The 17763-nt window shown below is 37.3% G+C and overlaps 1 protein-coding gene across 9 annotated transcripts in view; it reads right to left on the bottom strand.

Moving 5' to 3' along the window:
• Nucleotides 1-16739, bottom strand: part of LOC119780253 (disintegrin and metalloproteinase domain-containing protein 23) — a 40932-nt gene extending 24193 nt beyond the window's left edge. For 7 of the 9 annotated variants that reach the window (XM_038280223.1, XM_038280222.1, XM_038280218.1 and 4 more), the window contains exons 1-14: nucleotides 16473-16738; nucleotides 15733-15950; nucleotides 15416-15492; nucleotides 9675-9738; nucleotides 8663-8745; nucleotides 8465-8528; nucleotides 7547-7619; nucleotides 7231-7304; nucleotides 7007-7072; nucleotides 2304-2372; nucleotides 1932-2098; nucleotides 1709-1793; nucleotides 786-873; nucleotides 54-105 (exon numbers count right to left, since the gene is read on the bottom strand). In XM_038280223.1, coding sequence (XP_038136151.1) covers nucleotides 54-105; nucleotides 786-873; nucleotides 1709-1793; nucleotides 1932-2098; nucleotides 2304-2372; nucleotides 7007-7072; nucleotides 7231-7304; nucleotides 7547-7619; nucleotides 8465-8528; nucleotides 8663-8745; nucleotides 9675-9738; nucleotides 15416-15492; nucleotides 15733-15950; nucleotides 16473-16548 — 1256 coding nt within the window. In that variant the 5' untranslated portion in view covers nucleotides 16549-16738. Of the gene's footprint in view, nucleotides 1-53; nucleotides 106-785; nucleotides 874-1708; nucleotides 1794-1931; nucleotides 2099-2303; nucleotides 2373-7006; nucleotides 7073-7230; nucleotides 7305-7546; nucleotides 7620-8464; nucleotides 8529-8662; nucleotides 8746-9674; nucleotides 9739-15415; nucleotides 15493-15732; nucleotides 15951-16472 lie in introns of all 9 variants that reach the window. The other 2 variants (XM_038280216.1, XM_038280215.1) reach the window with 1 other exon arrangement.
• Between the last annotated feature and the right edge of the window lie 1024 nt (nucleotides 16740-17763).

Genomic DNA, 17763 nt, shown 5'->3' on the forward strand with positions numbered 1-17763 from the left:
TGTGTGTGTGTGTGTGTGTGTGTGTGTGTGTGTGTGTGTGTGTTGGAGATTACCCAGTGTCCTCCATTATGCAGCCGCTCCATGAGCCTGCACATCCGCAGTCTTCTAAAAAGCAGAACAATATTTTATTGGAATAGAAACATCACAAAGTAGAGGTTTAGAATCCAAAGACATTCGGTTTCCGACATCGGGTTTTTAAATCATCAAAGTCAGTCTGTCTTTCCTTTTTTGCATCTTACAATTTAAAGCTGTATTATACCATTAATAGAGTAGTTTATACATTGTCTTTTACAAACAAATGAACCGTATATATAAACTACAAAAACTTAAACTATAATGGCTACAAAAAACAGGAAAACAGCAGTGCTTTTGTATGCCATGAGGCTTCTACATTGTAGAAAACGTTTTTACAATGCTGACTGATCAACCGTATTGCTGGTAAAATAGCATGAATAATAAATAATCCTCCTCATTCTTTGCAGGAAATTAGAGAAAAGGAAGATGAAGGGACCTAGGAGGGATGGCAACGCTTTAAAGGTTTGTACAGGTATGTGGCAGATGAGAATTTAACCCGGCAGGCTTCTCAAAGGAGAGGAAACATCTGCAGAAGCGTAGAGATGCCCGACTGCCCTCTTATCCGACATTTACTGGGGACTAAGAACCTAAATGGCCAACATCTAATAGTTTACACATTAAATGCAGAAGAGAAAGTCTGTTCTCTTAAGCCTGTCGTTCGTACCTCAGTTATACATGTGGTAAATAAACAAAATGTGTTTCATGTATACTTCTCTTGGATGCAGGGTCCCACTGGATGCCCAGGTTCTGTGCCAGGCTCTGAGACAGAGACACGACCATGGCCCAGGTGGTGCCATACTGTGGAGGTAGCATCATATACAACATGTTATTCATGGAACAAAACAAGGTAGCATGTATTTGTAAGGAGGAAGGAAGGTGATGGATGTGTTATGGTGTTTTAGAAATAAAAATCTGTAATCTGCAGCGGTATGCTGTGGTGATACTTTTATTCTACAGGACCAGGAAAGCTAAATATAGAGTATTCTAGAAAGGAAAACCATTTAGGGGATGCAAAAAACTTTAAAATACCCCAAAGGTTTTACCTCCCACTACTCAAATGACAACCAGAAAGACAATGGGTCTGTTTAGAGCAGCTGTCCTCGACTCTAGTTTTAATAAGCTCCTATTCTGCAACTTTAAGATGCATCCCTTCATCAGTACACCTGAATTAAACAAATTCCAGTGTGTTAGAAGTGTTGATAAAGACTCCCGAGTACTGGAGTTGGGCTCCCTAGGTTTAGAAAGGATATTCATAAGCTAGAACGGTCCAGTTAAGGTCTGAATCAAAATTAAGGTCATACCACAATGTGCTTCCTACAGTACGACTCAAGGAGGACTTTGCAGCTGTTTACTTACTAAGAAGAAATGTTTGCATCAATCAAACCAACATTGAAATAACCATCTGAATTTATCTGAACGTTTATTACATTTGAGCCTGTGCTGAATTATTTATTGCTCATTTTTAGTATATGGTGCTAATTCTACTGTGGCTATTTATGGGACTATTTATGGGACTTCTTTAAATTCTCAGCAAAATCCAGTTTATAAAAGAGTTTAAAGGGTATGGATTCTTTTTGCAAAGCGGTGAATGGAGATGATGCAGTGTCAGTGGCCATGTTAGGGTGATTCTGACCTCGTTGACTCCCACTCCACGGCTCACGGAGCACATGCCACCAAAATATGCGGCATTGCTCCTTCTGTAGTGGAAGGTCACATTTCTGCAAGAAGGATTGATGGCAAAAAAGAAAAAAACGTGAGATAAAACTTTACATGGATAGCTTCCGTCTGCTCTATTAGCAAAGCAAATTACAATAAAAAAAGGAAACCCATTCAGTTCAGTGTCGGTAAAATCTTACGAGAGGAGCTGGACAGAATCAGCGTGCATCTTGATGCTCTGCTGGCGATACTTGGAAAAATCTCTCAGCATTTCCAGCGGCATCACACCTATGGGGATCTGATCCTTGTCCGTCCAGATCTCCAAAGCAACAAGCACCACACGAGTGTGTAGCTGGTCTTTGAAGATCTGTCATTGAAGTGTGGCATGAATGGAAGCAAAAAAAGAAAGAGAGACAGGGGGAGAGAGAAGAGAAACAACAGCAGGGGTGAGATTGGATGTATCACATTGAGAGGAGGGGAGAAAATGTTGATAAAACATAATCTTGGCTGTGATCAAAGCTCCAAATTCGATGCAATATATTTGTGGCACAGTAACTAGAAAACGTACTTACACCATCAACAAGATTCACCACTGATTTTGCGAAATTTCTTGTGTGCTGCCTGTTTTTGTGTCTTTTATACTGCAGAGACAGAAAAACAGAGACATTGGGTTCCAGAGACAGTGAGACACATGGTTTGAGAGACAACGCTCCCCCTTGTGGGGGACAAAAAACACAGCTTGAAATATTAATGAAGGGATGCAGGGCATTTCCTGACATTTAATCCTCATGAACATTTCCTGTCTCAGGTCAATAAGGATTACTGCTTTGTTTTAAAGCATGTGAAATGTCAGCGGGATGGGGAACAGGCTGATTTATTGCAAGTTTTATTTATTTACGAGCTTTGAATGCACTCTAAAAATGTCATTGCGTTCATTTTAATTTGTTTTTTAATTGAATTAAATGTTTCCTGCACTGTAACCTTAGAGCTTTTCACAGCTGGATTATTTTTCACCTATACGCATTGCAATGAATATAGTTAGAGGTTGCAACACCATATGGATCTACCAATAGTTGTAAAGCTAACCGCCATTAGTAACACAAGCCAATATGGGGCAGCCATCTTGAATCTGACCTTGAGTGGCTTCAGTACAAATTCGTCTCTTTCTCCCGTTGCTCAGTTTTTGGGGCCCCTTAACAAAGAGTGCTACGTCCAACAATATGTATGAAGCAGGGGCGTGCACACATAGACACTAGGTGGTGCTAAAGCACTAGGAAGTTTGCCCTTTATCAAAGAAAATGCCCTTTTGAAACTCGTTTTTTTTATTATTATTATTAATATTAATAAGATTTTACTGAGGTCGGTTTTGAAATGATCTTTTGAAAACCTGAGCCATTAAAAACGACTGAAACAATGCCCCGAAATGAGCCACCTACTTGCGCACAAACGACCCTCTCTCGCTTCCTTTGTCACGTGACCTCGCGCGGTCGCCCGCAGGGCATGCCAGATGCGCAGCATCATAGCAGTTCAGTAGCGTCTTCAGATAGCAGGAACGGTCGCTGACAGGCTGCTTCTCCCGTGCCCCATTAGCCAGGTAATATACAGATCAAGCAAATCATTTTGTAGTGCATTAAAATGTCTCATTCAGCAGCACCAAACAAGCATTTTGCCGACTGGTCACCTGATAAACTAGTCGTCTCCTTGTAAGATGCTATTTTACTTTTTATATTTTATATCCATATTTGTATCTTAAGTGTATATATTAGTCTATTTTATTGCATGACGTATACCCACAGTTTTTAGATATTTTTATAATTTTATTTACCTATTCCATATTATATGTTTTATGTTGCACGATTGTACAACAAAAAATTCCTAGTTTGTGAACTCCTTCACTAACAATGGCAATAAACCTGATTCTGAAAGTTTTACACTGTAGCCCAAGTCAATGACAGATAACGTGAGGACGACCACATAGGCTACAAATAATTTTGGTAGAGCTTGCAATTGCAAATACGGAACAGGATTAGGGCCACTGAAAAAAAAAAAAAAGTTAACTGATTTTTAAATTTTATTTCAGTTTAGTATGGTAAAAAAGTCAGAATGCTGACTTTAATCTCAGAATTCTGTTGTATAGGTTTTGTTAGGCAACATAAATTAACACATTTTGGTCTCTTTACTGTCTTAATTGCATATTGATTTAGTAATTGCAGTACAAGGCCAAGAAAGGAGGGTTAATCGTATTGAAAATTCTTAAAAGCTGTTCACATTTTATTTTTAAGTGGTTTGTGAAGCAGGTATTAAAATAGCTATTATTTTGTAGGCTACCATAAGTCATATCCACGTGACAAGACTTCCAGTCATGTTGCCCTAATAGCCCATTATTTAAACTAATGTGGCATATTTGTTAAAGCTATTATTATTATTATTATTATTATTATTATTATTATTATTATTATTATTATTATTATTATTATTATTATTATTATTGTCATGATGGTTATTATTATTATATTGTAGCCAGTCACAGCAGGGAAGCTCTATACCATCAACATCTACCAGGACAGGAGATGAGGAAGAGTTCAGGGAAGACACAGAGACAGACAAAGACCAGGATGAGGGAGAACAGATGGGTGAGGGAGAACAGATGGATGAGGGAAAACGGGGAGATGAGCCAGATGAAAGAAAAAGAAAGATGAGCTTTAGTCTGTTCTGTTGGTGGTGTGACTTTTTTTCATTGAAAAGTCACGTTTAGAGAATGTTACAAATAAAAGTCAAATTTCATTAAACATGCGTGTATTTTTTTTATAATTAAGTGTTCCACGTGCGCTAAAAAGTGCCCTCCCCCCCTCCTGAGCACCTGCCCCCCAAAATGTCTGTGCACGCCTCTGGTATGAAGAATAAACAAACCCTACAAAAGGCCATTTTAAACCATAAAATCTTAAGTTCGGTTGAATTTTCTTTCTTAATTGGGTTTGCCAATAATAAAAAAAGCAGACAAAAAACAGATGTAGAGGCCTGGAACTTTAAAGCTGCAATTTAACATCTACTTTTAGTCCTATTAGACTGTGGCCCTCAAGTAGCGCTATGGGTGGTGCTCCAATAGAGCAGGCAGGGGGTCTTTACTAGGGGCTATCCAGCAGGAGCCAGTGTTCTGTCAGCTCAGCATACCCCATCAGACCAGCATAGTCAATACGCATGCACAAGACGTCAGATTTGCATACACGAATTCTAGTCCCGTTTATTTCTTTAGTTATATACGAAAAATAAACTTAAACTACCTCAACGGGCCTGTATCCCTTTAGTCATGGACAAAAGAAACAATTTAAAGTCATATTGCCATATGCTTCAAAAATGCCAAAAAGTAAGTAAGTGTTTTTTGTACATGATTAAAGGGATACACGCCCGTCGAGGTAGTTTAAAGAGTATTTTTTGTATAAAACTAAAGGGATAAATGAAGTTAAACTAAAACGATAAACTAAGCGATAAAATGTCTATGGGTATGCTGGCCTGATGGGGTATGCTGATCTGACAAAACACCGGTATAAAGTTGGACTTGTTTCCAGGGCATGTTGGACTCCAGCAGGGCTGCTTTCTGTCAACGGTCTTGTTCATACCCATATGGACAGGATTTCTATATGTGAGGCAGCAAGGATGAAAATCAGCTCCTCAAAGTTGGAGGTCATGGTTGTTAACTGGAAAAAATGTGACTTGTCCCCTTCTGGTTAGAGAAAAGTTTCAGCCACAGATGGAGGAGTTCAAGTATTTGGAGTCCTGTTCACATGTGAGGGGGGAAGGAGATTGGTGCGGCTGCCGCTGTAACGCAGACACTGACTCCGTTCCAGATAATCGGAGGATGACGAGTACAAGAATAAGGTTTAACCCTAACTAAAAACTTAACTTTATCTTCCAATGATTGCTTAAGTATTTGATGGTCTTGTTTCAGAATGGTTCCATCGAGTCAATGTGCAACGTAGATGATATTAACACCACTGTGCCCCGCAAATGGGAATTTGCTTTGTTTTTTTGTTGGTTTTTTTTTATGCATGAAGGCATTTGCCCAAGCCTTTTCCGTTTTTATCAGTTCAGAAAGTGTTTTTGTACATTAGAGCCTTTATTTGCACAATTTCATCATCTGCTCTGTGACTATTTTCTCTGATTATCTTATTGACATAGTTCTTTCTTTTTCCTTTACATAGACTAGTGTTTTATTCTCTTGAACATTTTTCATTTAATCTGAGTTTTTTTTTATAACAATAACGTGTTTTTCCCCCTCTACTACGAAGTCTATTTTAAATGGTTTCATTTTTGTTCTTGTTCCTATATTATCCAGTTTTGTGTGTGTAGCTGTGTGTTTTTATGAAGTTTTTTGCTTTTTTTTTCCCCACTCTGGAACAATGAAGATAAATATCTATGTAAGTCATGCACGCCCCAAAGTTTTTGCCCTAAGTCATCAAATAAAGCTGCTTTAATGTTAAATTTAAACACAAAGCATGCACTCTTGCTTCATTTTTTCTGATGATAAACAGAATTTATGTCCATATAATATTGTGCAAGGATTGCATTTTTATAGCTGATCAGTGATTTCTTTAGAAAAAAGTGACATGTTGATTCAAATTTTGGCCGATATTAGTTTTTTTTTGCCGTGTTTTTTCTAAAAACTAACACTTTCAGGTGTTACAACACAACTTCAATGTTCTTAATCAAATCAATAACAGCTTCTCTAAACATTTTTCTGAACACTTACTAATGCTAATTAGCAACAGCAGCAACTCTGTTCTTCCTCTCTTTTGGATTCCATACTTTGATTTCCATTTCAAACACCACATGTGAAGAATTAGCTTGAAATTACATCTTAAGGCCAAAACATTGTTTTCTTTTGAGAGAACTAACATCAGTTTCACATGGTTGGAGTGTCCGTTGCTTCCTTTCAGATGGTTCATTTTCTTTCTATTTCTCTTCTCCTGACATGAAAATGTATAATTTCATAAGTGAAGATTTTCTAGTTTAGGCAAGTAGAGAAGATAACGCATCTATGAAATCTACAAAAGCAGGTCCAGCCTCAAACAGAGGATTTCCAACCTCCAACATAAGAATGTAATATTTAAGCATAAAGACTAGAACATGGAGGTTAAAGGAATTTATGACATAATATAGCTTTAAAAGACTAAACTTGTGTCTTTTATTGTGCAACAGAAGTTTAAGAGCAACATGAAAAAAAATTGAGAAGCCAAAGCATTGACTTTACACAAAAGCTTTCAGTAAAACCTCATACCATACTGTGGTCACTGACAATCATGATTTCCAAATACTTCATCTCCTCAAAGATGTTACGAGGCATCTGCAAAACAAAACAAACAATTACAAGGCAAATGAAAACATATAATCTGAGGTGGTTTGCCACCGCATGTTTAACCGTGCAGAGGCTAATTTAAATTCATGACTGTAAACACCAGAGACGGCCGTCTAAAAGGGTTGCATCCCTTCAGAGAGACTCACTGCTCGTTTTTTTCTGCGCCTCAGCCAGGATAATTCATTTAGCTCCGAAAAGAGATCCTCCTCATCTTCATCCACTGCAAGCACACAAGCAAACAGTTACAGCCCATCGTAAACATGTGAAATATTTGTAACCATGTAGGCTTGAGTTGTTTATTCTGGCCAGCGGGGTTGGGCTTTTAAGGGGGTGCTTTCCCAGAAGAAGCATTTCTCATCTTTCTTCACTGCGCTAAGCAACAGTCAGGGTGGAGGGTGTGGTGCTGGTTATGGGTGGAGGGCTGATGGGCAAGCTATGTGAGATGACAAATGTCTACTTTACCCAGCTCTTCTGAACCATGGTCGGATAGAATTGAGGCTGCTCTCTTTATTTTGTGAGGTCTTGCAGCTGAATCCTGCAGGATGGAAGCAAAGGCAGGAAGAGTCAGGAGGAACCAAAAGGAAGGAGGTGACATTGTTTTCAAAACACCTTCAAAGTTAAAGGAAAACGGATATTGGGAAACTAACAACAACAGCAAAATGTCAAAGGTCCACAACGGAAAATAGAGAAGAAGAACATCTCTGATTAATTAGCCAGAGGATTTTTTTTGTTTGTTCACATTTTAAGGTAGTTTTACATTCAATACTTTTTGCTGTTATTTAATTTTTTTCTCAGAGAGTTTTATACTTTTTAATATGTTCAAGAATTCTTATTATTCTTTTTTTCTGTCTGTGTCCTACATGCTGAATTTTGGGACATATTTCTTAAACATTTTTGGTCTTTTAATTACATTAAAGTGCCTAGTGGCTAATTTTCGTTGACATGTTGTGACTTTCAATCTTAAGTTTATAAGTGTATCAAAATCCTGGATTCAGATGGTGATGTGGATCATCACCAAAATGTTATGATTTATTGCAACTCACAAAACAACAGTTTTTTAGCAAAATCCGTGCATAACTTTTAAAGTTATTTTTAAAAGACACAAAGAGACAGACAACCCAATGGCGATGAAAACATAATCTTCTTGGCGCAGTTAAAACATGCCACCGTGTAAAACCTGTGGATTTCTATAGATTTTATACCATTATTAGTTTTTCACTAAGCATCCTTCATATTCATCACATATCTAGATCTTCTTCTGCACTGCAATGTCCCGAGTTTAAATATTAAAAACTTCAAAAAGTGATGTCTGTGTATTTTAGAGGTATGATAAGAGACACCTCTGATATATTTTGACAATCTGTAGATGCATTAACTTACAATTAAATGGGCCTGGTGTAAGGGCTCAATTAGATACGCATGGATTCCATCGTCAAACATCCCGCTGCCAGAGGAGATAGAGACAGAGAGAGAGAGAGTGGAAAAAAGTCAAAGAGAGGCTGGTCGATAACCAGGAGAGAGGAAAGCGTACTGAAGTATATGAGGTATTCTTAGCACACAAATGTGCTGTTCACTTACTGCAAACCATTGCAGGTAGATAAGGCCACATGGGAGTGGCTGCACCCCCTCACCTGGCCGTGGTAGTAGCAGTGCTCCCCGCCCTGAGGAGAAACAACACAGCACAAATGCATCACCAAAAACAAAGCAGCTTCACAGGAAGACCTCTTCAATGTTCACACGAGTCTAAAAGTGTAACAGATTGTGCTGCAGATGTCAGATTGCCCTCTTTGCAGTGCATTGCTGCAGGGGGTCTCAATCTGTGCTCATAAAGGCATAGATTTAATACTCTGCACAACAGCCCCTGGCTCTGTTTGAGACTCAGCTGCTCGGACACTCTCCTACTTTTCTATACTACTTTCTTTCAGGTTTTTTTTTTTTTTTACTTTCTCTTGCACTTCGTTTGCTCTCAGTCTGCACTGGTACTGCAGAGTGCCTTTTCCTTCCCTCATCATGTGACCAGAGCTCAAACAGAAAGCTGCAGGGGAGTGAAACCCTGCTGATTCAGCTCCAATATGCCCAGCCCAGATCTGTACCTGAATCAGCAGCCACAGAAACCAAGCATTCCACTTCCCCCTCACATTCCTGAAAACAAATAAATGATCGATCTATCTATGTATCTATCTATCTATGTATCTATCTATCTATCTATCTATCTATCTATCTATCTATCTATCTATCTATCTATCTATCTATCTATCTATCCATCCATCCATCCATCCATCCATCCATCCATCCATCCATCCATCCATCCATCCATCCATCCATCCATCCATCCATCCATCCATCCATCCATCCATCCATCCATCCATCCATCCATCCATCCATCTATCTATCTGGCTCTGTTTACTAAAATGTCTAAAAAAAAAATACTAAAAACATCTCTGCTTACATCAGCACTGACATAAATTTTTTTTCAGTACCTCTTTTTCCATTTTTAGACACATTAAAGATCTTTCTTTCACAATCTTAGTCTGGTCTGTGAGTGATTTGTAAGCAGGATCAGAGAAGGCTTAAAGAAGAGGACGATTACCTTAGACTGGACAGGTTTTCCATTTTCGTAGTGGATCTCAACATAATCCGAAGACAGTAAGTCACTGTTCAAAAGAAATACTTGAATTAGAAAATGTAATAAATTAGATTTTCTTTTTAACAAGAAAAAAATTGTATTTGAAACTATCTTATTATAAATTCAGATTAGTTAACCCCAGGGACAAAAGCAAGACCAAAAACACACTTCTTCTTCTTCTCCGTGTCTAAATTCCAATCTAAAAAAAAAATTAATACTGTTTTATGTTGGAACTATTTTATAAACTCTTGAAGGGTTGTCATGTTTGAGTTCGAACAAAGAAATAGATGAAAAAGGAAAAAAGAGGTAGGAGGTTAAAACAAGAAGTAGGAATGAGTCATGTAAAGCCTTACCAAAAAAAAAAATGATTTATATAAAGTTAAAAAAAAAAGCCCTCCAAAAGTTGAATAACAATGTTATGCTTTATGTGTTCTGTTTTCAGTTCTTTTCGCATAGAAATGTAACTATAATTATAAATTTGAGTTCAAATAACCAGAAAATGTAAGGGTGATTTTGTGTTTACTCTAAGTGTTTCTAATAGTCTTGGTTTGGTCTTATCCTTTCTGGTACTCATCGTAAAACAATAATAGCTGCTATTATTTCAGATAACTCAAACCTCGATAAGGCCATTGCTTTATATATTGCCTAATTCCTTTTTTTTTTTCTACAGTGTCATGTCTGGCAATGTGGCAATAAGGATAATTGTCTTGATGCCAAAAAGAGCCCAACAGATTTAACTAATTTTTTTTTACATTAATTCATACCAGGTAGTTACTTATTACCAGTGCAAATTCCTGTTTGAAATACATATTGTGATCAAAACATTTACAGCCTTTCCAGTCAGAGTAGGAACCAATTATAAAAGCTAGGCAGTGTAGAATCATAAAAAACAGCATCAAGTTAAAATGATCAAATCTAGTTTTCTTTAAGTCTTTATAGTTATTTATGCAGCTGCTTTGATCAGATTCTTTTTGCATGTTTAGCCCCTGGTTCATGTTTCCCACAGGAATATAATTGGCTATGTAAAATATCCAACCTTCATCTCCTGGGATGCAGAGTTCACAGAATAATTTTCACATAAACTAGTATTTTTTATTTGATTTTTTTAACTATAAGGACTGTGTTAATCTTAGTTTCATCCAATAGTTAAACCTAAATAAAGAATTATCTACTGCGGGTAAGTTACTAACCGCTCTTAACCTACATGTTCCCTTAAATCAGGAAAATGTGACTCAGTCCCTGTAGAAACATTTGTCTTCATGCTTTCTCTAGCTCACATGTTGTGGCTGCTGTTGGAACCTGAGCAAGAGGCTACTCAAACCTTTCCATTTTAAAAGGGTGGAGGCGTATGATTCATGGTTTAACTCTGCCCTGCACAACACAAGCAACGAACAACAACAAAAAAGGTCAGAAACTGAAAGCAAGCTAAACTGTATCCAACAGAAACCAGTAAAACACAATTTGAGATAGAAACAAAACCTAAAGCGAAAAGTGATCACCGGGCTCTGGATTTCACCTTGAACACAACAGCCCTGCTGTCAGTTGCTGCTGTCTGAGTCAGCAGCTCTCACTGATACACGCACTCTATCAGTTAGCTGACTTCAAAAGACTGCAGTTTTTGTCATAACTGCATTTTTTTGGGTGGGTTTTTGTGTTTGTGTCATATTCTTTCACCTGGATTAAACCTTGCAAATCAGCAACATCCCCATCCAAGTTATGTAGATGTCAGACGAAAAAGGAAAAGCTCTGACATGTTTGACTGAAGCTAAGCAGTATGAGAGCATGAACTGCATCTTTGCGTAGAGAAAAGTCAGGACAGGAGCGCTATCTCTGAGGTATTCCTCAGTGCAAGAGCTATTTTTAGCTCAGCAGATGAAGCAAGGCGAGACGAGGGGGCCACGGACGGTGTCTTGGTGTTTGCCTGTGTGTGTTGAGCTTGAAGGGACTGAGTGCAGGAACATGGGCACCTTGAGGAGCATGTCTGCTTGATTTGTGCAAATAGAATGTAAAAAGGGGGAGTCCTGCTTGGAGGTCCCTCAGTGAGCAGACAGAGTGCTATGATGCAGCAGCAGGGAAAAGCCAGAAAGTAAGGTCCAGGAAACTACACAAGGTTCTCACGTATGCCACCTGATAAAATCATCAAGCTCTCCTGCAGCACATAATACTGGAATACATTTTCTGCAACAGTGGAATCTGTCTCTAAATTAAGAGGATGTTCTATAGAAAGGTCACAGACACTCACATCCTGCACATCCTCAGATGTGGAACCCCTCTAGGTAAACAAGATTGTGTTCCTGTGAAACTAATTAGTTTAAATTAAATTCCCCCCAGATTTTTGTCCTAGATGCACCAAGAGATGAGCAGGTAAAAAACAGCAAACTCTAGCACTTTGCAGATCCAGCTATATATAGCCCAGTAACATTACAGCTATAACACACAGCAAAGAATTCAAGCCGCTGTTCACAAACCAAAAAAAGGCCATCTCAGAAATAAAACAACACACAAACAGCTGGTTATCAACCCACTGGTGGGTTACTTGATGTCACACAACATTCCCTGAAAAATAAGTTGATAATGTTATTACAGACCATACTTACGCAAGAAAGCAAAGCCGCATTTATACTTCTCAGTTTCTGACCCAAAATAAAAAACACAAACTCAGGCAGATTTCTAACACTGCTGCAGAAAACTGCAGAATTCTGCACTTTGTCATTTCTGACAAATATGTTATTTTTTCTAATGCATTTTTTTGCTGTAAAATCAGCCAAACTCTTCATAGAACAATGAGAAATTATAACTTTTTCTATTCTTTCCTTATTATGTTGGAAATCGATGACACAATCTGCACATGTATGAAAAAAAATCTTCCCTTTACAAAATGCCTCTGGTGACATCAAATATAAGGTATGAGATGAGAAATCAAAGTTCTTTCAAGAAGGTTTATTTGCATATTTTCAATCCAAACCCGAGTTCAAACAATTCATTTTACTGGCTTCTTTGAAAAGGCCCTTTCCCACCATCTAACCTCAGTACAGCCTATGCTATTGTTATCATTCCAACCAACACCACTGGGAAGAACACAGAAAATATCTTGTTGTTCTGAAGTAAATAAGAGAAGTTGTGTAAACAGAGTTCAGACTACATGTGCTCACACTGCTCTGATAAATCACATCTCTACTTTTGGGTACACAGGTAGGAACTGACTTTACTTATTTTATGGCTGTTGACCAAACATAGGAAGGGATATCAGCTGCATTGGAAAAGTAAAACTAATCAGTTTCTGCATAGGTTTAAGTTCTAAAGTTGATGATTGTTCTTAATGCTTTAGCTTCAAAATTCTTTGGGCTTATATACCCCAAAAATACTTCAGTAGACCTCCATAGTGTTCACTTATATACCAGCTTTAGCATTAATTTTAAGCCGCTTGTAAGGCCATTGAACCAAATATAGATAGCGCAGAGTTAGAAGAAGTTTGTTTTATTTTCTTTAGTATCTTTAGTGGTCTTTATCCTGCAGAGGGTATCCACGCTTCATAACCCATTACCTTAAAGAGAAAATACAAAAAATAGTCACAATATCTTTTTAAGATAATTCATCTGCTAATTTAAGACCTTAATCATTGATCATAAATATAAATGAGAACTAAATGTTACTCTTATTGCCTTTTCCTTTTTTTTTTTTACCTTATATCTTTGGACATATATTTGGTAATATAATACTGGTGCACTTTTTTAAAAATTGGTAATGAATTTATCTGGTTAAAAAGCGCGGTTCTAAATATGTATAACCAGACTTTTATTACACAGTTACATGTGTAATCATTTCTGGTTGTTTTTCATTTTTGTCTTTTTCTGTTTATATTCTTTCTTGAAACTATATTAAGTTTATGTTTATGACACAAATGAGTGGGTCTTTCTTTCTTTCTTTCTTTCTTTCTTTCTTTCTTTCTTTCTTTCTTTCTTTCTTTCTTTCTTTCTTTCTTTCTTTCTTTCTTTCTTTCTTTCTTTCTTTCTTTCTTTCTTTCTTTCTTTCTTTCTTTCTTTCTTTCTTTCAGATCCATTAACCACAGAGTGCCTATTAATATTAATACTGTTATAATTAATTCATACTATTATAACAACTTTCATGGTATTTCAGAGAAACTTGACACACTACGTTCATAATCTTAGGATTTATGTTGTTTAACATTACAGTAAGAAAGCAAATAATCAACTGAATTTAAATTGACCCACTTCTTCTGAATATGAATGATAAAGGAATTAAAAACCAATAATTACTGTTGTTTTATATAAATATTGACAAAGCAATTCAATTCCAACATACTAAATCACAACAGTGATTTAAACCCCATTAGGACTTCTTAGGCATACCTTTAATACTGAATTCCTGGAAAGAATTTAGATCTGTTGCACCCTATGCCATTTTAACATGTCTGTAAACTGTCAGTTGAAGAACCAGCATCCTGCTAATTTAAATCACATCTTCTTTAATCGCAGTATTTCCATCTTATACTGCATTAATCAATCAATTAATACTAAATCCATCCTAACCCTCACATTGCACATTGAATGTATTAACTACCAATCGCCAATGATATGACCATCTACTACTCTTTAGTTAAGATAAACCAATTCTTGTCTCTTAAATAATTACGACATATGGTTCTTTTTTCATGTTTTTCAGTCAACATTTGCTCAAGCATGTTAGAAAGTACACTCCACCCTTTTATTCAAAAGCATTTTGGTGTGCACGGCATTTTAAAGTTAAACAGCATTTTCGTGGATCTGTGCTGCCATGCTTACCTCCAGCAGCACTAACAATACTCCCTTTCCTGGGTCTTTACTACTAACTTGATGCCTTCAGCATATTCTTAGTTTGAAATGCTGAATAATTAAAGACTTTTTTCTATGTTGCACGTAATGCGTCTCCCATTAAGGAGGCCACAGTGGTTCTGCGGGGGGGTCAGTCTCTGCAGTGGTCATTGAGTCCGAAGCTTAGAGCTAAGTTTGAGATGGGCCAAGAAAAAATTATAAATTTCCCTATGTAGAACATACTGAGAAGAAAACGTATAAGAGTAAACTTCTGACACAAAGGGTTAGGTGAGTACTCTGACACTGCCTGACTTTTCTATAGGAATGGCTTTAGATATTTAATTTTTTATTCATTTTTCCCGCAAGAAGATTATTAGTTGTGCAGCGTCTCCTCCTCCTATCTCTTCAACCCATGTCAGTAACCACTTCAAAGTATTTTTGAATTTTGAACTGAATTTGGGAGTTGTTATAAAATCATGGAGGTATTGGCCTGTCTGGGAGTAGCTATATCCAGGACCAACTAGCAAAAATTACAACAAAAATGAAGATGCTAATATGGTTATCTACTGCAGCTAAGGGAAATAACGTGAGTCTCTGAGAAGTTATTATTAGTAGATATAAAAGCCAATACAGATGCAATAGAGATTGTTTTTAAGTTTGTTGCTGCTGTGTTATTTTGCATTTGTTAAATGACAACATTTTCGGAGCCTTGGTTGCAAGTTTTGCTCTGAGTTACTCTGCATTTCATCCTACTGCAGATGGAAGACTTACCAAGGGTCTTAAAACCAATGCAATTAACACCACTTTGTGCAGGTCTGTTAACCTGGAAATGACACAGCATCCCTCTAGTAGAGGTAAAGGAACTACAAGGCACAAAGAGTTACTTTCTCTTACTTGTTCAATGTTAGATCCAGAACGAATCTGGTCCCGAACGCCTCTAACTGGAAACTGGCTTGGGCAAGATGGATGGTCTGCAGATGAGGAAAAAAAATAAATTTAATGTCCAAACAGACCAAATATATTCATCCTGTTTTATACAGTTATTAGATATCAAATTTCTCCCATACTTTCATTCGATATTTGGGAAGAAGGATACGTTCTATTCCTGAGGCTAAATACAGTTTAAAGAAAAGCACAAAACTGGAGCAATAAATAAATCCTCAAAGCCTTGTGAGTGTTTAAACACCATCCCTGCCTGGGAGGGGGCTTACTTGGTCAGCCTTGGCCTGGTTCTTGGCTCGGGTGTTGAGGTCATGGTGGGTGCTCTCTGAGTCCTCATTCAGGTAGTAGATCAGCCGTGAGGGGTAGGTGATGGTGTGTTCTGCTGCATGCTGTGTTATGTTGTCAGTAGCAGGTGCTGCAGTCGCCTGTTGCTTCAGCACTGCTGACACTGTGCCCCTCTCAACCTTGTCCTCTACTCGTTGGGTAACTAGATTTTCACAGAAATAACAAATCTAACTGACAGTGCATAAAAGCTGCCATCTACTAAATAAAGTATGCAATTATTCTTTAAATAGCTTAGATCCATATATTTACATTTAAATATGATGATTTAAAACACATTAAAACAACTATGTTATTTCAAGGAATGGACTAACATAAAAAATGAATGAGCAATGCACAAATTAAGACTGTTACTGATGATCCATAGGTGGGAAGCAGAATAGACACTGATGCTTTTAAGAGTCTGAACAAAAGATGCTGTTGTCATGCTATTTTTCATGCACCATCACGTTGGAGAGCCGCATATTAAACTGAATAATTCCCTGTGTTTTCTGAAGGGGGGATAGATTAACCAACATAAGATAAGACGCACCGTTAAAAACATTTTTTCCCGAAAGATTAAAGAATATATAGGGCGTAACCATAGATGTGCGCGTGGAGATTAAATAAATAAACGTGTATTTAAAAGATGAATAGAAATACAGCAGCGGGCTGTTGCAATACGCACCGGATGAAGCCAGTGATGGATGGAGCCAAGGCGAGAGGACGCAGACAAGCGAAGTGGCGAGAAATATCAAATGCATGATTCATATTTGATTGCTGAAATAACCCAATATCATCATCACAACGACGCTGTTAATCGCTGGGGGTCCATCATCGTGGTGCGGGAGGGGACAGACCGTGTGGAGGGGATGGGGGGGGTCTTTCTTCATGGATCCATCCAGGAGACACCGGGTTCTGATGCTGCAGCAGAGGCTGCTGAGGAGGACGGAGAAAGAGGAGGAGGAGGAGGAGGAGGGAGCTCAAAGAAGGCGGTGGCCAGGCTGATAGACACTGTACTCTGGGTTACTGAAAACGATTAGAGCGATTGAACAGGAGAAAATTACTAAAAAATAAAAAATGAAATTCTTTGAAAAATGTCAGAATTCCGAGAATTAAACCAGAAACTGAGATTACAGACATAATCCCGGGAAATAAACCAGAATCTGAGATAACAGCCATAATTCCGAGAATTAAACCAGAATCTGAGATTACAGTCATAATCCCGGGAAATAAACCAGAATCTGATATTTAAGTCAGAATTCTGATAATTAAACCAGCAACTGAGAATAGAGCCGTAATTCAGATAATTAAACTAGAATCTGAGATTACAGCCATAAATCCCGGGAAATAAACCAGCATGAGATAACAGCCGTAATTCAGAGAATTAAACTAGAATCTGAGATTACAGCCATAAATCCCGGGAAATAAACCAGCATGAGATAACAGCCGTAATTCAGAGAATTAAACTAGAATCTGAGATTACAGTCATAATTCTGGGAAATAAACCAAAATCTGAGATTAAAGTCAAAATTGTGAGAATTAAACTAGAATCTGAGATTACAGTCATAATTCTGAGAATTAAACTAGAATATGAGATTACAGCCATACCCTTAGCAAAAAGTAGTTTATTCAAGTATACTAATAGTGAACTAATTTCATACCTAAAATCAGGCGGTGCACTTAGAGTTTACTTATTCTAAACTATATTTCATATACTTAACAATAGTATAGTCAAGTGTACTTGACTATACTATTGTTTACTAAAGTATACTTTAAGTATACTTTAGTAAACTTAAAAATGTCCTAATTTAGTTTGAAGAAGTATTACTTTAGTGATACTTCAAGTACGCTAAAAGTACATTGTTCGGTATACTTTCTAAACTTATCCTTAAGTATTCTTAATAGAATTTACTTCAAGTATACTACTTTTTGCTAAGGGTAATTCTGAGAATTAAACAAGAATCTGAGATTACAGC

Source organism: Cyprinodon tularosa, unplaced genomic scaffold (assembly GCF_016077235.1).
Source record: "Cyprinodon tularosa strain WSP-4 unplaced genomic scaffold, ASM1607723v1 ctg158, whole genome shotgun sequence".
In the NCBI taxonomy this organism is placed as follows: domain Eukaryota; kingdom Metazoa; phylum Chordata; class Actinopteri; order Cyprinodontiformes; family Cyprinodontidae; genus Cyprinodon; species Cyprinodon tularosa.